This window comes from Babesia bigemina, assembly GCF_000981445.1.
Source record: "Babesia bigemina genome assembly Bbig001, chromosome : II".
Taxonomy (NCBI): Eukaryota; Apicomplexa; class Aconoidasida; order Piroplasmida; family Babesiidae; genus Babesia; species Babesia bigemina.
In genome coordinates, this window is record NC_027217.1 from 184664 (window position 1) to 204287 (window position 19624).

Here is a 19624-nt window from a genome sequence, read left to right on the forward strand (position 1 = left end):
AACGCGGCGTGTTTCCTGCATTGCGCAAAGGCGCGGGGCTTTCGGCCGCTTCTCCCCCGTAGCGTCGCGGCGATGTCGGACCACGTGCAGTGGTTCCGTTTCCAGAACCTGCAGGACGACTTCATCAAGTACTATCGAGCGAGCGATGTAAGTGCCGATGTGCGCGATTACGCGTTCATGTGTGTGCAGAAGCACCGCATCGACGAGATTAGGCTGAGTCGTCTGAGCATCCTGTACGGGGCCGCCACGCTCAACCGGCGCATCGAGCACATCTTCAAGGATGAGGAGACTAAGGGTAGGTGCCTGCGCTGGCGTTTCCATCCCGTTTGCAGGCATGGTCATTTGCGCCCATCTGAAGCACTCGAAGGTGCATGACTTTTACATCATTGCCGCGTGCCTCATATACGGTTACACGCTGCTGCACACGAACTGGCATGCCGACAATGAGTACACGCTGTTGTACAAGCTGCGGTCCACCAACTGCCGCCTGGTCATCGTGGACGACGAGATCGAGACGGAGAGCATGATCCCCGACGTGAAGTACCTGCGCATGTCGGACGTGTACGCCGAGTCGATTTACAAGAAGAGCCTCACGTTGCGCAACTACCTGTCGCTCGTGGAGTCCTCGAGCAAGGATGGGTCCGGCCACCGCATGCAGGAGATGTTGTCCGACCAGTCGAAGCACGTCGGGAACGCGGACCCGAACGCTGTGATGATGATCACGTTCAGCAACAGCGGCATATCCGGGATCCCGCGTGCGCGCAGGGTGACGTACGGCGAGATGGCGGGGCACTTCAAGGCGTTGGAGGCCATGGGCGCCTGGCGCCCCTCGGACGTGTTGGTGGTGTTCATGACCAACCCTACCTACGACTTCTTCACGAACATCGTGCTGTACTACTGCATGAGCCGCGGGAACGTGCACGTCCACTTCCTGCAGCGCTACATGTCCACGTACTGGAAGATACTGTGGGAGTCTAACGAGCACGCCAAGAACGTGTTCGCGCAGCTGGGCAAAAACTACAAGGTCGGTTTTTCTCCGTTGCGCGTCACGCCACCGCAGATCCTCAGCTTCCTGTTCCCCCGTCAGTTGGAAGCGTTGTTAACGCTAGATGAAGTTGCGCAAGAGTGCAAGTTGTTCGATGCGGGGAACGCCGTGATCGGTTCGCCGCTCCTGCCCAGACCCTCCATCAGCTTGGAGCAGGCGGGCACGGACGACTTCCAAGATTTGCCCAAGGTCGCCTTTTCAAAGCAGCATACTGCTGTTTCGGAGGCCGCCGAGGAACCTCCCGTCACATCCCCCAAATCGGCCACTCCCTCCGACCCCGGGCATCCGCTTGTGTCGTACGGCTCAGGCGCGATGGCCCTGGCGCGGTCCAGCATCAGCAAGGTGTCGAAGTACATCTTTGGCAAGCGCATGCCGTCCAAGTCGGACCCTGAGAGCAGGGAGGGTGGCGCCGAGGGTGCTTCAGGCGCCGATGAGGACGCCGGGGAGGGCCCCCGCGTTGCTAAGCCAAACTCGACGGACGATTGCGAGCGACCGAACAGCGGCCGTGGCAACGGAAAGCCGCGCCATATCAGCCTCTACATCCCCAAGTTGCACTTGAAGTTCAGCGAACTTCGCAACGTGCTCTGCGACAAGAACGTCCTGTTCTTGCTAACTGGCACTCACGCCAATTACGATTTGTGTAAGTCCGGGCGTTTTAGTTGTGCTGATGTGTCGCCAGGCCGCCTCTTTGCGTGCCTCACCGGAGGCAAGAAACCTATAATGAAGTACGGCTGCAGCGAGATCTCCCCAACGGTACGTGCGGCATTCCGGAGTGCTCATCCGTCCGCAGTTAACGCTGATCCCGCCGGCATTGGAGCAGCAACGTCTGATGGAATTGTACCATATCGGTTTGAACAACAAATTCAGGGACAAGCACGTGATTGGGCAGTACATCGGCACTGCCGTGGACGCCGATCGCGGCCTGTCTGTGGTGAGGTCCGTGGACAGCGTGGACCTGAACTTTATGGTAAGTGTTCGTCTGTCACCAGTGTTTAACGCTTAAACAGATCCCTTGCGTGCCGTATGAGCCCGGTTACTTCGTTTGCCGCGAAGACGACTACACCAAGCTGCTGCTCCCCCGGGAGCTGCACGGCAGTATCATGGAGGACGGCACGTATCTGGGCCTGGGCGACGTCGGGTTTTACGTGGACATGTTCGGGTACCGGCACTTTTACTGGTCGCACAAGGTGGACCACTCCATCCCCCGCGGCGTGGCCTACCCGTACTTCGACATGCTCGCCCTGAACCAGGTGATGCAGCAGGCCATCTGCGCGCGGTACGACCTGACCGAGCCCGTGGTACGCGTCGAAACGATGTGGATGCCTCAGCCCAGGGGCGGCAGCAAGATCGTGTGCGCCGTGGAGCTCATCACTGCCCTGCGCAGCGAGATTGCGGAGGACATCACGTCGACGTTTTTGGACATGTGCAGTACGTTTATGCGGTGTTGCCGCTAATGCGCCTCAGAATCCGCCGGCGTCTTCACGAGCTGCCCCGTGCCGGACGAGATCCGGGTCGTTTCGATCCCTTGGGCCTACAAGGGCTCGGTGAACTACCCTGTGCTACGGGTGAGTGTGTGTCGTACATGTGTTGACTGGCGCGCAGGAGCAATTGCAGAGGATGTCACCATAATGTCACGTCTTTTAAATTTACGCGTGTGTAAACGTTTCATTGTGGCCGGTTCGGTGAGCGCCGCCGCGGCTGCGGTGGTGTCTGAGAACGTTGTGACCCTGCGCTGGGTAAGTGCCCTCTGCCGGCCTTCCGCCATGACTCTCGCCAGGTCCGCACCGATAGCATGTCGCCAGTGCTGTTCGCGCTCGACGGCTCCAGGGGTGGGTGCAGCTCCCCGCGTTTGACCCTGCTCAGACCTGGCGGTGGTGATCCGCGCCACCCGCTTCTATCGCAACGACGTCGTGCTGTACCAGCACCCCAACGACGGCACCGAGCTCTTCGGCCGCCTGGTGGAGATAAACGCCAGCGAGGCCCCCAGCCACAAAAAGCGCCGCGTGCCGTGCGGCCACTGCTGGTATGCGTACATGCCGGCTGCCCGTAACGCCACTCAGGGTTGAGAACGACAACCCGCGCTCGGACGAGCCGGACAGCAACGAGTTCGGAGCGGTGAGTGTTAGCTGTACAGTGCGGTGACCATGTGACCACGCCGTCTAGTCATGCATCGGTGAGCACTTGGGTGCGACAGATTGAGTTGTGTCCTTTGCGTTAGCAATAGCGTTTCCGTGTGTTTGCGATTACTGTGCAGATCCCACTGGGACTCCTGCGCGGCTGCGTCTTGGCGACGGTGTACCCGTTTTCGCGCGCCAAGGTGCTCGTCAACTGAGCGAGCTGACCAGGTCTGGCGGCACCTTTCTGCGTATGTTGTTGTGGAGCGCAGCCTGGATGTCAACACTTGAGTTGGGGCAGCCAGGTGGCGTGAGCTTGAGAGCCCTGGTGTTCGCGTGGCGCCATGTGGCTCCGCCCGCATCACTGGTCACAAGGCCGGGGGGCGTGTTGCTCCCACCCGCCTTCTGCTGGTTCACACTTGACCCGTTAATGGAGGACGAAGTGTCCTGTTGTTCGCTTTTACTCTTTTGCTTTGTAGAGCCTGCGGGCCTCCCTCTCTTGCGTTTGACCGTCTCCGCCGTGTCCGTTGCCGGGTTTGTCACGGCGGCAGAGGTGGGGCTGCCACGTCTGACGTCGCCGGGCGCCCTCGTGCCCTGTGACACCAAGCTGAATTGGTTGTCTCTTGTCAGCGCCATCCCTTGCACCACTGGCCTCTTCTCATGGGTGTCTGCCCGTTCGACGTCGTGCCTGCCCGGTGCGGAGGCGGCCTTGAGCGCTTCAACTATTTTGGCCACAGCTACACCCTTCAAAGTCGGTGATGTGGTCTTGGCCTCGCCGGATTCTTGCGCAGTTGCCTTTTGGGACCGCTGCGATTTCTTAGCCCCCGACGTGGTCGGTTGCTCGACCTGGCAAGTGGCGTCGGGAGCGTCAATGCCAGCCGGCGCAGGGTTCTGGGCGAACTGATAGTTGATGATGTAGACACTGATTTGTCCACGTCTGAGCTTGCCCGCGCCCGGCCCCAACAGCAGCACAGTGCGCCCGAACCGGTTGGAACTCCGCCTGCACTCGCGCAAGATGCGCAGGTTCACCATTTCCTGGATGACCTGGAAGATGTACTTGGGCTTGCAATGCTTGAGAGCGCCGTGGTTGGAGTTCTGCTGCAGCCTGTACTTGATCAGCGTCGACCTGTTCGAGCCCCTAAGGGCGTCGCAGAGGATATTGATCGTCAGTATCCCCTTGGTGCGGCGTTCCATGGTTTCGTGCACAAACTTGCAGATGGTGACGGCGTCGTCCGTCGCATCGACGCGCTCGGTCATGCAGCTGAGGCAGCAGTTGTCGCAGCCGTTGCAGTTATCCGGCAGGACGCCCGTCGGGTCCTCGCCAAAGGCCCTGAAGAGCATCAGCCTCCTGCAGGTGGACTTGTTCTGGCAGAACTCGCGCATGTTCGACAGCGAAGGGTAGTCGGCGATCTCCTCCCCTGGTATGCCCTTCGTCTTGGGCGTCTTGTGCCCGAGGTTCTTGTGGCGCTCAAAGTCGCGCATGTTGTACCACAGGATGGTGGTGGAATACTTGCCGTCGCGCCCAGCGCGCCCGATTTCCTGGTAGTAGCCAAGTATGGATACAGGCGCGGACGTGTGGAAGACAAACCTCACGTCGGGCTTGTCGATGCCCATACCGAAGGCTATGGTCGCCACCATCACGCGCACCACGCCGCTGGTCCACTTCTGCTGGATTTCTTTGCGGTCGTTGATGTCCAGCCTCGCGTGGTACACCCCCGCCGAAATGCCCGCCTTCTGCAGCGCCTCCGCCACCTTCTCGCTGTCGCCGACCGTGAGCGTGTACACGATACCGCACCCCGTCGTGGTCTTGAGGATGTCTGTCATTTCCTTGAGGTAATCCTTGGTCTTTTCGCGACACTCGATCCACAAGTTCGGCCGGTTGATCGTCGTCCTCAGCTTGACGCATCTCGGGATTCGGAGCACACGCATGATGTCAGTGGCAACGTCCTCCGTGGCCGTCGCGGTCATGGCGAGAATGGGCACATAGGGGTACTTCTCCTTGAGGTTGCACAGCTGGCGGTAGTCCTTCCTGAATGAGAGGCCCCACTGCGACACGCAGTGCGCCTCGTCGATCACGAAGAGCTTGAGCCGCTCGGAGTCGCAGAGGTCATCCAGCAGCTTGAGCAGGACGGCCGATTTCTCGAACTTTTCGGGCGTGATGAACAGGATCGAGCCGTTCTCGAACTCTTGCTGCTTGTCGAGGTACCTCTTCGCGATCTGTCGCGTGGTGGCGGCGGAGGTGCCGGCGTTGATGGTATCGGCTGTGATGCCGTACGACCTCAGCACGCGCATCTGGTCCTCCATCAGCGAGATCAGCGGCGAGAACACCACCACCACACCACCCAGCAACAACGACGGCAGTTGGTAGCAGTGGCTCTTACCGCCTCCGGTGGCCATCATGAGGAAGCAGTCCCTGCCCAGCAGCACGGCGTTGATCGCCGCCAGCTGCACCCCCCTGAACGAGCTGTACCCGAACACCCTGGTGTTCACGTCGTTCACCTTCTGGCTAAATTCGAACTGCTCCCGGAAGAGCTGCATGTTAGACTGCAAGACCTCCTTGGGCACCCTCAGGTCCATGCCGTCGATCTCGCACGAGTTCACTTTTTCCATGTAGATTTTGCGGGCCTCGGACAGGGGGTCCGACAGGTGGGATATGTCGCCCGCGGCGTCCTGCTCGAAGTCCTCGGTGCCGTAGATGTCTTCCTCCTCATCGTCGAAGAGGTCTTCGCTCTTTTTGGTTTTCTTCTTGCTTTGAGACTCCGCATTCGCGGTTTTGGCACGTTTTGCGTTGCGTTCCTGCTCCTTCGACAGCTTAAGCTCGTTCATGGTGCGAATCTTGGGGAAGCTGTGGGACTCAGTATCCGACTCGACCGGAGTCGCTGCGTTAACGGGGTCCTCTTGCTGCCGCGCCTGCTGATGCGTTTGCTGCGTGATGAACCTCTCGATTTCGGCGTCGATATCGACGTCCATTGGGATGCTGTCGTCGACCACCAGCACCTTCGTGGACTCCATGTTCGAGGGCACGGGCGTGACGCTCAAGGGCTTGTCGCTGCGTTCCGTCGTGGACACGATCCTAGTATCCGGTTGCGTGTTGCGCCTCACCACAGGGGTTTTGGGCTTGCTCTGCTGCGACAGCAGATCGTTTTGCGGCGTGCGTGTCTTCGGCATGGCGTAGTTCAGGTTCAGCTTCTTCGGAAGCACCAGCTGGTACTGCGAGAGGTCGTCGTACTCGAAGTTCACCCTGACGGCTTCGTTGATGAATCTCTGTGCTCTGGACTGCATTCCCAAAACGTGCTCCCATCGCTCTTCGGCGTCCTCGCCGGCGTTGAGGCACTCCGCGACCTCCCTAAGCAGAGCCACCAAATGCTTCACCGCGAAGAAGCTGACCGCCTCGGTAATAACGGAGCTGTCGGACTTGTACCCGTTGGAGCTGATGGATCGCCTCCTCAACGGCTTACGAGATTGCGATTCATCAGGTGATTCAATTTTGGGCGAATGTGACGACTTCGACTCGAGTGATAACGAGTGCCTCCTGGACTCCGCATTAGACTGCGCGCCGTCCGTTGCGCAGATAGATTCCGCGGTCGATTCAATCGACCACTTTCGGGCTGATGGCTTGATCGGACCCTCGTCCAACTTCTCGTCCGACGCATTGACCCCGAAGTCGTGCGCCTCCTCGTCGACCCCCAGACGCGACGTGGAGTCGTTGGTTGCATGCGTTACATTTTCCGCCACGTCGTCAACAACGTCAAGATCCACGACAGTGATGGAAGAAGCGTGGCTTTTGAGCGTCTCATCACCCCACGGCTTGGAACTGTACACCGTTGCCTTGTCAAGGTCGGCGTCGTCCCCGACATCGATGGCCGTATCGATGTCGATGCCCATCATATCGTCCATGGCGGATGCAATGTCGTCGATATCGGTTTTGGCGGACGAGTCGCTCCCTTTGTGCGTACTCGATCCGAGGTCTTGAACCTCTTCGACATCAAGGTGGTCGTCTATGGTGTGTTTATTCCCGAAGCTGCCAGTTCTAAGTCTGATAACTTTCGACTCGTTCGCCACATCGTCGCACTCAGGCACTGCTGCGCCTTTGATGAGGGCGCTATCCGGCAGAGGCAGGGTGACTTTCGGCACCTTTTTTGACCCCACGAAAGTATCCGCCGAATCTTGGGTGAACTGCGAGCCCATATGTGATTCCACCATATCGAGCACATGGCCCCGATCCTTGTTGAACACGTTAGCCTTATCACCCGATCCCGTTTTCTTATGCATGTCTGGGACGTCTGGCGTGAACAGTCCGTCGGGGATGTCCATCGCGTAGTCACCGTGGTTGTTCGTCTGCATGTTGGCGCCGGCCACATCGTCAGCAGCCCCGGGCATGCCATTGAGGCTCGTGTTCAGGACCCGCTGCGGTCGGTATATGGTCAACGAGTGTTCGTCTGCGGCGCCGTCGGGGTCCAGGGAGTGCGTCCTTTTGGTCAACTCCTTTTGCCCGAATTCAGGTGTGCCGTACTTGTTAACAGCGCTGACCATTGTGTCCCGGTCGTTTTCCGCGTATCCAACTGCGCCTACGTCGTAGTTCGCGCCCAACTCTGGCGATTCGATGAACTTATCGCACACTTGGGTCGGCTTGAACAGGGTGTCCCCCTCGTCATCTGGCAGGTCAGTTATGGAATCCTCGGGCAGAGGCTCCTCATCAAAAGAGCGCTCCACGTTGGCCTCTTGGCCTACACCCAGTGCGACTTTCATTTGGGTGCTCACTACATTGTGCAGCCCCTCGTACATACCGCTGAAAAGCGCCTCGATGTCGATCTCCGAAAGCGGGTTGCTCGGCGTGCCGAATATATTGGGGTGCTGGGACAGCGTCATTTCGCCGTCGGCGTCGCCGCCCCTTTTGGGCACCGGCTTTCTAGTCACCAGCACGTTCTTGCGATTTTTCAGCTCGGACGGAGTGCGGGGCGGCGACTCCGCCACAACGCCGGCGGTCCTGGGGCTGCGTCTCTTGCGTGTGTTGGCGGCGCTGCTCGCGTTGCGCAACCCCGCACGCCGCGTGATCACCTTGCCCAACATTTGCTCCTCGTTGTTTTCACGCGCCCGGCTGGTGCCCCTGGTACGCGTGTGTTTGGGCGCCATCTCGCCGGACTGCAGGGAGCCCTCACGCTGCTCCACGTTGACCAGCGGGAGCTCACGGTCGTTCCCGCCGCCGGACTTACGCAGCCTGGTGTAGGTGACGCCGTCGGAGTGGTTCCGCGTGCTCGCCAGGAGCATGCTGATATCCATGGCTGCGTGGCTTGCTTCGAAGTGGCGCCTCGGCCCAGATACGCTGCTCGTCGCGCTTGTACCGCTCAAAAGCACCCTGAGTATCGCACAAACGACCTTGTCTGCTTATGCTGAGCGGCATACAGCCTTTATACCGGGGTTAAGCGGTTGAGTTGCGGCACAGCACACACATCAACAGCTCCGGGCGACTTTCGTGTCTATCCCGCAAGTACACAACAACAGATACCCATGTATAACGCGATACACACGCGCGAACGGCTTGTCTTCCGCTGCTACGGCGACAGGCAGTATTGGCTGTGTGTGACGTCGTTGGACAACAATCTCGCGACTCTCTTCCGCGCGCGCAAGAAAAACAGTCGGGTACAACCTTAAAACAACGATGTGTGTATGTGTGTGCCGCTAAACACGGTGTGATCACGCCGAGGTGACGGCCGTGGTGTTCGGCGTCCCAACCCGCCTTGCGATGTCGACCCCGGTGGCGGCGTTGCGCAGCAGTACATTCAGAGCACAAGGCCGTTGATCACGCCGGGGCCGTTGAGTGGGAAGTGCAGCGTCGCATTGCGGAGGTCGATTCCGGAGATAAGCTGAGGGGTGAGAACGAAGTACTGCGGCGGCGGCTTGACCGCCAGAGCTTCGACCGGTTCGTCAGTCTGGCTGCCGTTTTCGCCCAGTCCGGGCTCGTTGTTGGAGATGTGGGTGTGCAGAAGCAGCGTCATGATGCGAGTCTCGTAGTTGGAGTCCAGACCCTGGTTGATTTCGTCGATGACGAAGAACGCGTTGCTCGTGAGGTGCTGCACCGCCAGTATGTAGACCATCGTGCTCACGCCGCGCTCGCCACCAGATTGGTACGACGCGGCCAGAGGCAGCATGTCCCTGTCACCGTGGAATTTAACTAAGATCTTGATCTGGGCGTCCTTGATCTCATCCAGCTTCGCCTCCAGCCTGATTTGCCCGCCCGCGCCTTCCCCGATTTGCTGCATGTACTTACCGAAGTTGGCATCTATGCGCGCAACCAACGCTCTGACGCGTCTGATCCACGTGTCGTAGAGCCGGTCCTTTTCGTCGTTGAGCTCCTTCGCGTTGGCCTCCGCCTGCGCGATCTCGGTTGACAGCTTCTCCTCGTGAATGATCGAGTCCCTCATGTCCCTTGCGTTCTGGGTCTCCTCGCAGTCGTCGCGTTCCAGCTGCTTCACGTTCAGTTCTGCGATCTGCAGCTCGCGCTCGAGGTCGGCCTCCGTCATATTGTCCAGCTTGCTCGCCTTCTGCTGCCGGATTTTAAGCGCTTCGCGCTCCCGGGCCTGCTCCGACTGCTCAGCCCTGGCATTCGCGCTGACAATCTCGCCGCTGATGGCTTTGATGAGGATGTTAAGCTCGTTGATGTCCTTCACGTACTGCTTGTGTTTGCTTTCCTGCTCGGCCAGGGTGCCCTCGAGCCGTTTGAACTCCGTTTTCACCTCCTCGTACGTCGTGGAGGAGATCTTGAACAGGTCTTCCAGACGCATTTTACGCCTGTTTAACGTTTTATATTGGGTATACAGATCTTGCGCCTCTTGCAGGGTTATCCTGCGCAGTTTGGTCTTCTCGATCCACTTCTGGATCGCGTCAGTCCTCGCCGCGATCGCCTCCTTTAGTTCCTCCCTCTGCGCCTTTTCCATTTTATCGATCTCCTCCTTGCGCTTGTCTTTCGACGTGCCGCTGCCGAAGTTTCCGTCAATGCCCTGCAGCGTTTTTTCCAGGGAGTGCCGCTCCCGGCTCAGAGCGTACACCCTGCCGGCAGCGGCCTTGTTATCCTGTTTGCGGCCGTAGAGCATGCCGCCGAGCACCCTGATCCGCTCGGCGACGTCTTTAAGCTCGCGTTCGACAGCCTCCACGCCCTGGGCGCTGGTGGTCTCGGTGACCTTGTTGCAGTCGTGGAGCATCGTCGGTGCGGTGGGTATTTCCACCGCGTAGTCGCTGTATACGTCATCCGCGTCCTTAAACGACCTGTAGATGTGCCGTTTTGTGCCCACGTAGTACCTCAAAATGCGCACGTGTTGGCCTACCTGCTTCCCTATCTCCTTCACCATGCAATCGTAGAACCTGCGGAAGAATTGCTCCTCCTTGGCCTGGCGGTCGTGGTGTGGGTTGTCTGTTGCGATATGTGCTGGCGCCATATTGTCCACAACTTCTGTTTTCTGGTGGTTGTCGTCAGTTGGCGTTACGGACTCTTGCTTTGTTACACCATCCGTTTTCGCGCCTTTGGCGTCGGAGGATGGTGAGATGCAGGTGTTGTCCGGCATCGTTTGCGATCTTGATTTTAGTGGTTGGTTTGGTGACTGGCTGTTCTCATCTTGTGAGCGGGGAGTTTCCGCGCTTCTAAAACGGGAGTATTTCGTCGCCCTGGTAATCAGCCGCCTCACTGGTGCTTTGGCAAGGCCCCTTTCCGGTGTTTCACCTGCGCTCGCATTGTTCGAGTTCTCACCACCGTTTTCCTCTGCTTTTCCTGGGGATTCTGTAGTGCCGCATACGTTGGCAGATGCCGATGGTGTACCTTCCTGCACCGACGCGGTGCGACATTGGCTGTCAGCAGGTGCCGTGGCAGGATCGGCGCCGTCTTCATTTACTGAGTCAGTGCCGTTCCCTTCCTGTGTTAGGGTCTCAGATGCGCTCCGCGACCGTCGGCCTGACGTGGTTTCATCAGCATTTACTGGCGATGTTGCACGCGGGGTGGGAGTCCCATCGTCTTTAGAAAAGGCTCCCGACACAGGAGATTCCGATGCGTCTGGGTTAATCTCCTTTTCCAGTCTAGCGAGCAGGACGTTCTCATCTACCACGAACGATGTGCCCAAATTCGCAACGGAGGCTAGGGTGTATTTAGTGTCCATGTCGCTGCATTCCACAAGCTCGTGCAGGAAATGCTTCACGCCGAAGCTTCGCATCTTGTCAGTGACTTTGCACAGCACCGGGGTTCTATCCGGGGCGGTAACCGAAGGAACTTTGAATTTGCTTAGCACCGTCGTTACCGTCAGGGCGGAATCCTTAGAAATCATTAAACAGTCCAGGTAACGGCTCGCTGCCTCCTCTACTATGCAACAGTTTACGCGACCGTGCACCTTCATGTCCGATATTAGCAGTTTAGGCAACTTAGCGGTCCGTTTATCACGCTTGTCTGCTCCATTCTCGCTGTTGGAGCCATCCCCACCTGTCGCATTTGCGTTGTCGCCCTGGCTCTGCTGGTTGCCCCTCTCATTTGCATTCTGAGCGCCACCGTCAGACTCGGATTTGACTAACTGCGCTTTATCGGCGGCAGTTGGGTTAGACCTGCCCAAATTTGCCTGCTCTTGCTCCCTGATTTGTTCGCGCCGCCACCTGATGAATTGGCGATACCCGTCACGCTTGATGGCGTTCAGGTTCTTCAGCAGGTTTTCAACTTGGATATCCCCGTATCTGCGCACAGCGGCTCCCTGTAGTCTGCGTAGGGTGCTTTTTAGGGTTTCTTCGTTCATCCTGCAGTCTGCGATCTCCGTGGTGAGCTCGTTCTCTCCCGTTATCTGCAGATTCAGAAGCTCAATCTCCTTGTTGACTGCGACCAGCCTTTTCTGCAGAACGTCCTTGTTCACGATTCTCGTTTGTCCTAAAGTGTTCTGCGAGGCATTCTTTTCGGCGAAGGTGCGCAGCTCGGTCATCACCTTGAAGTAGACCTTGCTGATTGCATTATCATCGCTCAGGGGTAGCATTCCAACACTGCTCTGCTTGATTGGTTTTACCACGTTCATTATGTTAATTGCTTTGGCCTTCACGATCTTTAACTTCGCTTTGCGGAAGACGCGGGAGGTTTCGGAGGTGAGGCCCTTCAGCTTCTGCTCCATGGCGGTCTTCTCCTCCTTGGCTGCCTTGTACTCATCGGCAGTGGAGTTCAGCCTGGTCCTCGTGGCCTTGAGGCCTCGTTCCAGGTTGGCCAGCTTTATGCGGTACAGCCTCTGCTTGACCAAGTTCGCGTACAGAGTGGCGTCCTTCATCTTGCTGAGCGTGTCGCTGATGACCTTGAGCTGTGCGATTTTGACGGTGGTAGCGTTTAGATCATCGAGCAGCATCTGTGTTTTGGAGCGCAGCACCGTGATCTCCTTCGACTTTTCCGTTATTTCGTCCAGGTCGTTGCACAGCGACGGCTCGATGGCGTTGAGGGTGGCCCTGAACAGCTGCTGCGGCGTCATTGCCGCGAACTTGCCGACTTTTGCCTGTGCGAGGAAGGTGATGAGGTTGTTCACCTGTATGTTCAGCCTTTTCTGGAGCTGCTTCACCATTTCCAGCGTCGCCGGCTTGCCGTTGATCGCCCAGTCGTTCTTGATCGAAACTTTGGCGGCGTCACTTTTCTTGCGGGGGCGTTTAGCCTTCTCAGCGGCAGCCGCGGCTTTCATTTCCGCTTCAGCCTTTTTCTTCGCTGCCTTCATCCTGGCGGCCCTCCGCTTTTTGGCCTCCTGCCGATCCTTCCTCTCAGTTGCCTCGCCTTCGTAATCATCGTCTTCCACAGCCTTGGGTGTCCGAGGCCTCTTTACTGATTTTAGCGGGTCATCTTCATCCTCCTCCTCTTGTTGACCATATTCTTCGGCCAACTCCTCTTCATCGCTATCAGGCTGCGTAGGCTGGGGTGTATTTGATGACGAAGCGATGGTCATTGTACGGTCTACCAGCGTGATTCCGCCCTTAGCCTTGCTGTCGATTAGACCGATGCGCAGCTTAGCCTGGTTGAATCCACGCTTGATGAACGAGTGGATGTTGTCGCCCCTGGCTAAGACGCTGGGATCGAAGCCGAGTCCGATTGCGATAGCGCACACTATTGCGCTCTTTCCACATCCGTTGGCTGCAGCTATGATGTTCACACCGGGCATCGCCTTCAGTCGAACTGGCCCGGTGTATGCCATCCAGTTTTCCATGGTTATGGAATCGATGGCTCCGTCCCTGAACTGCTTCATGGCGGTTTTTCTCGAAGTACTGCGGCTAACGATGCTTAATCATGCCTGTGCATCACTGCGAGAGCTTCCATCACGTATTGTATCGGCCGGAATTCGCGCAAAGAGCCAACGTCGGCCCACAGCGCGCCGGTCGTCAGTCGTTCCCCGACCTCGCCCGGGGAAGCCGAGCTAGCCGTGGAAGGCCGATTGAAACTGCCGAAAGTGCAGTTTTAGCACCGATTGCGCTCTGCACAACGTTATAGGTGTACTAGTAGGCCGGCAATCCGTTGCGTTACCGGGTGGTGTGCAGCCCATGAAGAAAGCCATGTGCGGTCTACGCATATTTATGCCGCAACAAACTCACAGCATGTAAATCGAGCATTATTATTACTGGGTGTTGGAAAGAATATGTGCATAGCACTTTGGCATTCGTTTAGCGGTAACTTCGACTCCGTCGAACTCGGATTGCACTGTAGCTGTCTGAGGTGTGTCAAAGGTCCCATTGGTCAACCATGGAGCATTCATATGGACTATAGTGAACATTTAGCCTGCAAAAGGCGTGTTATTTGCGATTTGGTTGCCCTGCCATCACGGCAGCAACCAATTAACGTCAACTGCTGCCCACTGAATGATACAGACGAGGAGGAGGTGCTCACTTCTTCTCGTCCTTCACCTGCTGCATGATCTCTTTTATGTTTATGAGATCGGCAACGGCGGTCACGGGCCTCTCCTTTCCGTTGACGATCATGTGGGTTTTGTTTTTGTCGTCGACGTAAACCTCCATGTTGACGAGTGCCTGAGTGGGCATTGAGGCACGGATGCACAGTAGCGTACCTTATTGGGGTCCTCTTTAACGGCGTGTTTCATAATGGTGTTGTCGTCCGCCTTTTCCTTATCTTTTTTCTTCTTGCCGTCCTTTTTGCTCGGCTCTTCTTTCTTCTCATGCCTCGTGTTGGTCATGACGCCCCTGATACCCTGGTTTTTGCAGAACCACGCTTCCGTCAGCGCTGCTCAACGTTTAAAATGTCACAAATCGCCGTTTCGTACCATTCATCCACGTGTGGCAGGACATCTCGGATCCGGCGCAGAGGGCCTGCTCGGCTCCTCGGTAGGTGAAGGAGAAGCAGCTCGGGGCGCTCTCCACAGGCCTTGTCGGCAGCTCGACATCCACCAAGTAGAATGTCAGCTGAGGCTCCTTCTCGTGGTAGAGCACCAGGGCGTTTCCGTTCAGCTTGGCCATGAGCGGCACCTTGTCCTTGTGCTCGACGTCGTCGCTCCGGGCGGAGTAAAACAACGGCCCAATTTTCAGCATGTTGCATTCTGTATTTAGTGCAGTGGGCCACATCGCATATCGGCACCTACCTACTCCGACCACTCGAGACCGGTCGGTTGAGGAGCGGATGTTGCTGAGCTCCTCTTTGGCCTGCGCAGCCTGATGTTGCATGAGCTCCGCCTGCTTATGCAACATCGCTACTCTCGCGAGGTTGGCTTCGAGCTGGGTCGTTAGCTTCAGCTCCTGGTCTGCGTGGTCCCCTGGCTCTCCCCTGAGTTTGACCAGTTCCGCATGGATGCCTTCGGCGTAAGACCGCAGTATGTTGGCTGCGCGCTTCTTCTGTATGGCTTTCAGGGTCATGTCATTTGCCCGCTCTGTTTGCGATGATTCGTACTCCGCAAGCCTATCCTGCTCGTCCAGCCACGTGGGCTCTGCCTTGCTTTCGTCTTCCTCGGCCACGGGCGCCGGCAGTTTGTCCTTGAGCTTCGCCTCCTGTGTTTGCAGGAAGCTCAGGATGGCGCTCGAGAACTCCCCCTGCAGAAGTGATGAATTCAACAACCGCGATACGCATATACACACTCAATTGCGCAAATTGGCGACGGCAACGATCACCCAAGGTAATGTATATGTTGCTTACCTTGGCTGCGCGGGGTATGAACTGCAACAGCAGCCAAAACGCGGCGACTGCTCCCGCTGCGATACGCATTGTGCTTGTTCGTGAGTACCCAGCGGATTACCGCTGGGACTGTGCCGTTGTGCGATTACCAGAGCTGACTTCGCATCACAGCTCCAGGGTGTAGCATGAGTATGTCTAAAGGTGTGTCACGCGCTCCATAATATATTCATCACACACGGCCAACGAGAACTGCAATTATACTTAATGGTTTTCGTAGGGAAGGTATGTATCGTGCGTTCCGCCCGCCAGATCTAAGCGGTTGGTTAACGACATCGTACACACCTCCCCATGGTGATGTCGTTTGCGATACACACTCATAATGGCGGATGTGTTCGTTGCAAATTGACGTGCCAATGTCTGACAGCAGTTTCGTAAGCAGCTGAGTTGCAGCACAATGCGTAACTTGGCCTCCGTGGCGTTTGACGCGGCACTGCTGCTCGCGTTGGCCGCCTCCTGTTTGGGTCGGCTTCCGCCCGGAGTCCTTGCTATAAACCGCCCCAACGCCAGCGCTACGCTTGGTAAGTGGCGTATTCACCGCTGTCACGTAGATGTGTAGGCTCGGAGGCTGCCACGCCGAAGAACACCGAAGTCGAGCATGTTGAGGAAGCTGAAATAGGTATGTTTTCGTCTGCACATCTGGTTGGCATGGCGTGCATACATTGCCATATGGCATATGAACACTGTATACACAGCTGTTGAGTATATTGTCACGTCATTTGCAGGACAATCGCAAGGCGTCCACAACCTGGACGACGAGATTAGGAACCACGAGATGCTCGACTTGGGTCGGCAAGACGACTTCTTCCTGCCGAAAAACGGGGGCGGATGCGATGTGTTATTGGTGGGTGGAATCGTTATAACTCTGACGTTGTGCAGGACGATGTGATATACGTGGCCCTCGAGCCGCGGGACATACTAAAGACACAGCAATTCGTAGGCAGCATCACTCCCTCAGAATTGCGTTTGTACATCCCTGGTATGCGAATTTTGATTCTGTAGTTTACGGTTCGCAGATCGCAAAAAAGTCAACGGCGAAGCCAAGAAATTGGGTAAGCTGTTTGCGCGCTTCTCGCTCGGGGCGATTGTTACCCCGCTGGAGACCCTGCGATCATCACGCGACTGTGAGTTAAGGTTACACCGCCTCGAAATGCCGCAGGCTTTCGCATGTTTTACAAGTCAGACCCGATCCTTTTCTGCGCTCGTGACACCGGCCATAGAGAGTGGGTTTTGCAGCCTTGCTTGGCGCTCATTTCCGTTCAGCTTCTGGATGCACGCCTTGCTGAAGGCCAAGTTCTGCCACACAGCTCACACCGTACTGGGCAAGGGTTCCGCTCCTGATGTAGCTGCGGGGCCCGCGGAGCTGCCCGATCTCTCGACCAAGGCGCAGCGGTTGTACGATCTGCTGCACCCTAAGAGCTCCACAGAAGATGCGGCTATAGCCGCCCACAGGGACAGCAAGATTACCAACATTGACATCACCAACATCAACTCCGGGGAGCCGCAGGTACGTCGCGCGCAGCTGTTCGTAACGCCTTGCAGATATACCTGAACGGGGAGGAGGTGAAATCGGAGGAACCGACGAAGGAGCAAGAGGCTTTGCTGAAGGAGCAGAGCGAACGATCGCAGAACGACGGGCTCTAACCTAGTCACATCGCAAAACACCGCCGTGTCAAGCTAACCGTCGGCATGGCGCTTCGGCTGGACCCCGACCTGCCGCACCGCCACGCATCAAACTCATGTGATGCGCTGCAGAATGACATGGTTGAGTGCTACAAGGCTTCGCGGTGCTGCCGTGAGCTGAATCGCCCGTTCGACGAGTGCCTTCGCAACCGGCGGCCCGACGAGGTCGGACAGGAGTGTCTCCTGCTCAAGCGTGCGCTTGCGCAGTGCCGCAGAAACGTGTTGAACGGCAAGTTCCGGGTCACAGGGAACCCCTACTCTACGTGAATGTTGTGCTATAGATGGCCAGCGTAGGCCACATAATGCTGCATGCCAGGTCGACCAGTGGTCAACTGCGACCATGTCATATCGCGCATCTGTCAATGAAGGCGTCTTGAGAAACCAGGCTAAATTATACTTTAAGTTTAGATTATCCATAAGGTTTGTCTGCATTGTGTTCTACCTCATTCCTTCTTTTTCTTCGCCTTTTTCGCCTTCTTCCCCTCCTTCAGGCCGAAGGCCTGCAGCCTGTCGCGATTTACGTTGTACTTGGTCATTCGGAGATCCGGGCCGTCGTTGGCGTCTGTGGTCTTGCTCATCTTTTCCAGCTTGCGTTTGGCGATCTTCATCTCCTTTTCTGGCAGCTCCGCGTCATACGCAAGGAGCTTGCTCAGCGGCATGATGGCGTTCAGTTCCTTGTCGCTTTTTTCGAGGATGGTCTGCAGGTCGCACTTGAATGGCTGCACCTTCCGGTATTTGAACCTGACCTTCATGTCACCAATGACGTCTTCGTAGTCGAGGTTGTAGTATTCGTCTTCTAGTTCGGCTAAGGCTTTCGTGGCATCCTTGGGCGGAGCGCAGCTGGGTGGCACCACCTTCGCGACCATCCGCGAGTGCTCGTGGTTTGCAAGTGGGACGCAGGCCTCGCAGAGGGAGTAGTTGTCGCACTCCGTGCAGTCGAAATGCTTCGCTCCCACAGGTATGCCTTTGTTGCAGTGGTCACACAGCCACCACAGCTCGTCGTCCTCGTCTGCGCAGTCTTGCGCCGGGTTCCAGTCGTCGTCGTCCTTTTTGTCGTAGCCTTTTCCCAGGATCTTCTTCATATCCTTCTCGTGCTGCACGGGGTCGAATGGGGCGTTGAGGTCCACGATGTCTTCCTCCAGCTTCACGCCAGCTTTGGCCTCTATTTCCTTTATGCGTTCTGCGATTTCGGCCTTTTTGAGATTCTTAAGCCGCTTAAGCTCCTCCTCCCTACGTATCTTCTCCTCAAGTTTCTTCTGCTTCTTTTCCTGCCTCTTCTGCTTTCTGCGCTCGTCCACCTTGCGCACGGAATCCTCGATGTTGCGCGGATGCCCCTCGATGGTTGCGCCGCCTTCTTCCTCGAATCTGCGACATCAGTTAGGTACGTTATGCCGGGGTGAGATGTTTAGCATTGTTGTATGGCGGAGATATAAGTGCGAAATATGCATGAAACCCGTAGCGGGTTAGGACGGTCAATTGTACAAACACTAACCTGTAGTTGTACTTGTATTCGAATTCCTCAGCTTTATCCAAATGCTTTTCATCCTCCTTGTCGATTTTCAGGCGTTTCAAGTAATCGTAGTTCTCCTTTTTGTCCTCCCGCCACCGCTGGTTGAGGATGTAGTCCTTGAGGAACTCTTCCTCCTCGTTCATTGGCTGCTCAGCCGCCCAGTACTGGGATATTAGCCCCTCAGCATCCGCCCCCAAGTTTCTCGCGGCGCCCTTCCTGTTGTTAAACCGCGGCTCAGGCAGCACGTCCGTGGCGCTGCTTTTCTTGAAGAAGTCGGCATCCGTGTCTAGCTCATTGGCGACAGACAGGAATGCCTTCTTCAGGTCATCCTGCTCCTCCTGATACGTCTTTGTATGTTGCACATCTGGTGGTTCTTCCTCTTCATCATCTTCATTTTCGAAGCCCTCCGCCCCTTCCTTGAGCAGGGTTTCCCGTACCATGTCCTTGTACGTGAGACCCTTGGCCTGCGAGTGGCTTAGTACGAAATCGCGTGGTCATACCTTTTTAGACGCCTCACCCTCGTCATTGCCCTCATCCTCGAAGTCTGAATCGGAGAAGTACTTCACCTCTGGGGCGTATATTTCCGGGTTCTTGTTCTTAATTTTGACGAGTGTCTCGAAAATCTTTTGCTCAACCTTGTTCGTCAGCAGCACGGCATCCTCATCTTCCTCGGACGATTCCTCCGAGGATGACTCATCGTCATAATCTGCGCACATGTAAGAATCCAGCCAAAAGACACCGACCTGGCTGCGACGTTACGGGTTCGTTGACCGTGACCGTTTGGTCCTCTTGATCGGGAGTGTCATTAGTGGCCGTATCCGAGCCCTTTTTGGACTTTTTGGAAGCCTTCTTGGCTTTCGCCATCTTGCGGCTGCTGTACGGCAAATACGAGTCGGCCTAACGCCGTTCGCGGTATCGGCGGCGACGTCAACGGTTATGTGCGATATTTTGGCGCTCGTGCGCCGTATATATAGGTGTGTATGTGACAACCTCCCGATTCCAAATGGTGTGTAGATTTAAGTCGGCAGGTGTAACTTCCCCGGCTTAGTGGTGCCATGAGGCGTCGCTAAACGCGTTTCCTTGGCCGCCGGACGGACCACATACAGCCGAACGGT

General features: G+C 56.8%; 7 protein-coding genes across 7 annotated transcripts; 3 read left to right on the top strand and 4 right to left on the bottom strand.

Moving 5' to 3' along the window:
- Nucleotides 1-72: 72 nt before the first annotated feature.
- On the top strand, nucleotides 73-3187 carry BBBOND_0200580 (hypothetical protein, conserved; the record flags this gene model as incomplete). Its single annotated transcript, XM_012911633.1, has 11 exons — nucleotides 73-147; nucleotides 190-295; nucleotides 333-1024; nucleotides 1061-1685; nucleotides 1725-1798; nucleotides 1836-2012; nucleotides 2053-2473; nucleotides 2510-2610; nucleotides 2823-2874; nucleotides 2909-3068; nucleotides 3106-3187. The coding sequence occupies 11 exons, from the start codon at nucleotides 73-75 to the stop codon at nucleotides 3185-3187; spliced, it is 2565 nt and encodes an 854-aa protein (XP_012767087.1).
- Nucleotides 3188-3369: 182 nt separating this feature from the next.
- On the bottom strand, nucleotides 3370-7431 carry BBBOND_0200590 (ATP-dependent DNA helicase, RecQ family protein, putative; the record flags this gene model as incomplete). Its single annotated transcript, XM_012911634.1, has 1 exon — nucleotides 3370-7431. One exon carries the CDS (start codon nucleotides 7429-7431, stop codon nucleotides 3370-3372), a length of 4062 nt encoding a protein of 1353 aa, XP_012767088.1.
- A 1508-nt stretch (nucleotides 7432-8939) lies between these two features.
- Nucleotides 8940-13391, bottom strand: BBBOND_0200600 (structural maintenance of chromosome containg protein,putative; the record flags this gene model as incomplete). Its single annotated transcript, XM_012911635.1, has 1 exon — nucleotides 8940-13391. One exon carries the CDS (start codon nucleotides 13389-13391, stop codon nucleotides 8940-8942), a length of 4452 nt encoding a protein of 1483 aa, XP_012767089.1.
- A 631-nt stretch (nucleotides 13392-14022) lies between these two features.
- Nucleotides 14023-15003, bottom strand: BBBOND_0200610 (hypothetical protein, conserved; the record flags this gene model as incomplete). Its single annotated transcript, XM_012911636.1, has 3 exons — nucleotides 14023-14166; nucleotides 14205-14377; nucleotides 14418-15003. 3 exons carry the CDS (start codon nucleotides 15001-15003, stop codon nucleotides 14023-14025), a joined length of 903 nt encoding a protein of 300 aa, XP_012767090.1.
- Nucleotides 15004-15713: 710 nt separating this feature from the next.
- On the top strand, nucleotides 15714-16960 carry BBBOND_0200620 (hypothetical protein, conserved; the record flags this gene model as incomplete). Its single annotated transcript, XM_012911637.1, has 8 exons — nucleotides 15714-15837; nucleotides 15876-15935; nucleotides 16042-16160; nucleotides 16196-16295; nucleotides 16333-16440; nucleotides 16476-16539; nucleotides 16580-16823; nucleotides 16859-16960. 8 exons carry the CDS (start codon nucleotides 15714-15716, stop codon nucleotides 16958-16960), a joined length of 921 nt encoding a protein of 306 aa, XP_012767091.1.
- Nucleotides 16961-17005: 45 nt separating this feature from the next.
- BBBOND_0200630 (hypothetical protein) lies at nucleotides 17006-17266 on the top strand (the record flags this gene model as incomplete). The annotated part of the gene is made up of 1 exon (XM_012911638.1): nucleotides 17006-17266. The coding sequence occupies one exon, from the start codon at nucleotides 17006-17008 to the stop codon at nucleotides 17264-17266; it is 261 nt and encodes an 86-aa protein (XP_012767092.1).
- Nucleotides 17267-17442: 176 nt separating this feature from the next.
- Nucleotides 17443-19373, bottom strand: BBBOND_0200640 (Protein KRI1 homolog; the record flags this gene model as incomplete). The annotated part of the gene is made up of 4 exons (XM_012911639.1): nucleotides 17443-18364; nucleotides 18492-18973; nucleotides 19010-19215; nucleotides 19253-19373. The coding sequence occupies 4 exons, from the start codon at nucleotides 19371-19373 to the stop codon at nucleotides 17443-17445; spliced, it is 1731 nt and encodes a 576-aa protein (XP_012767093.1).
- Between the last annotated feature and the right edge of the window lie 251 nt (nucleotides 19374-19624).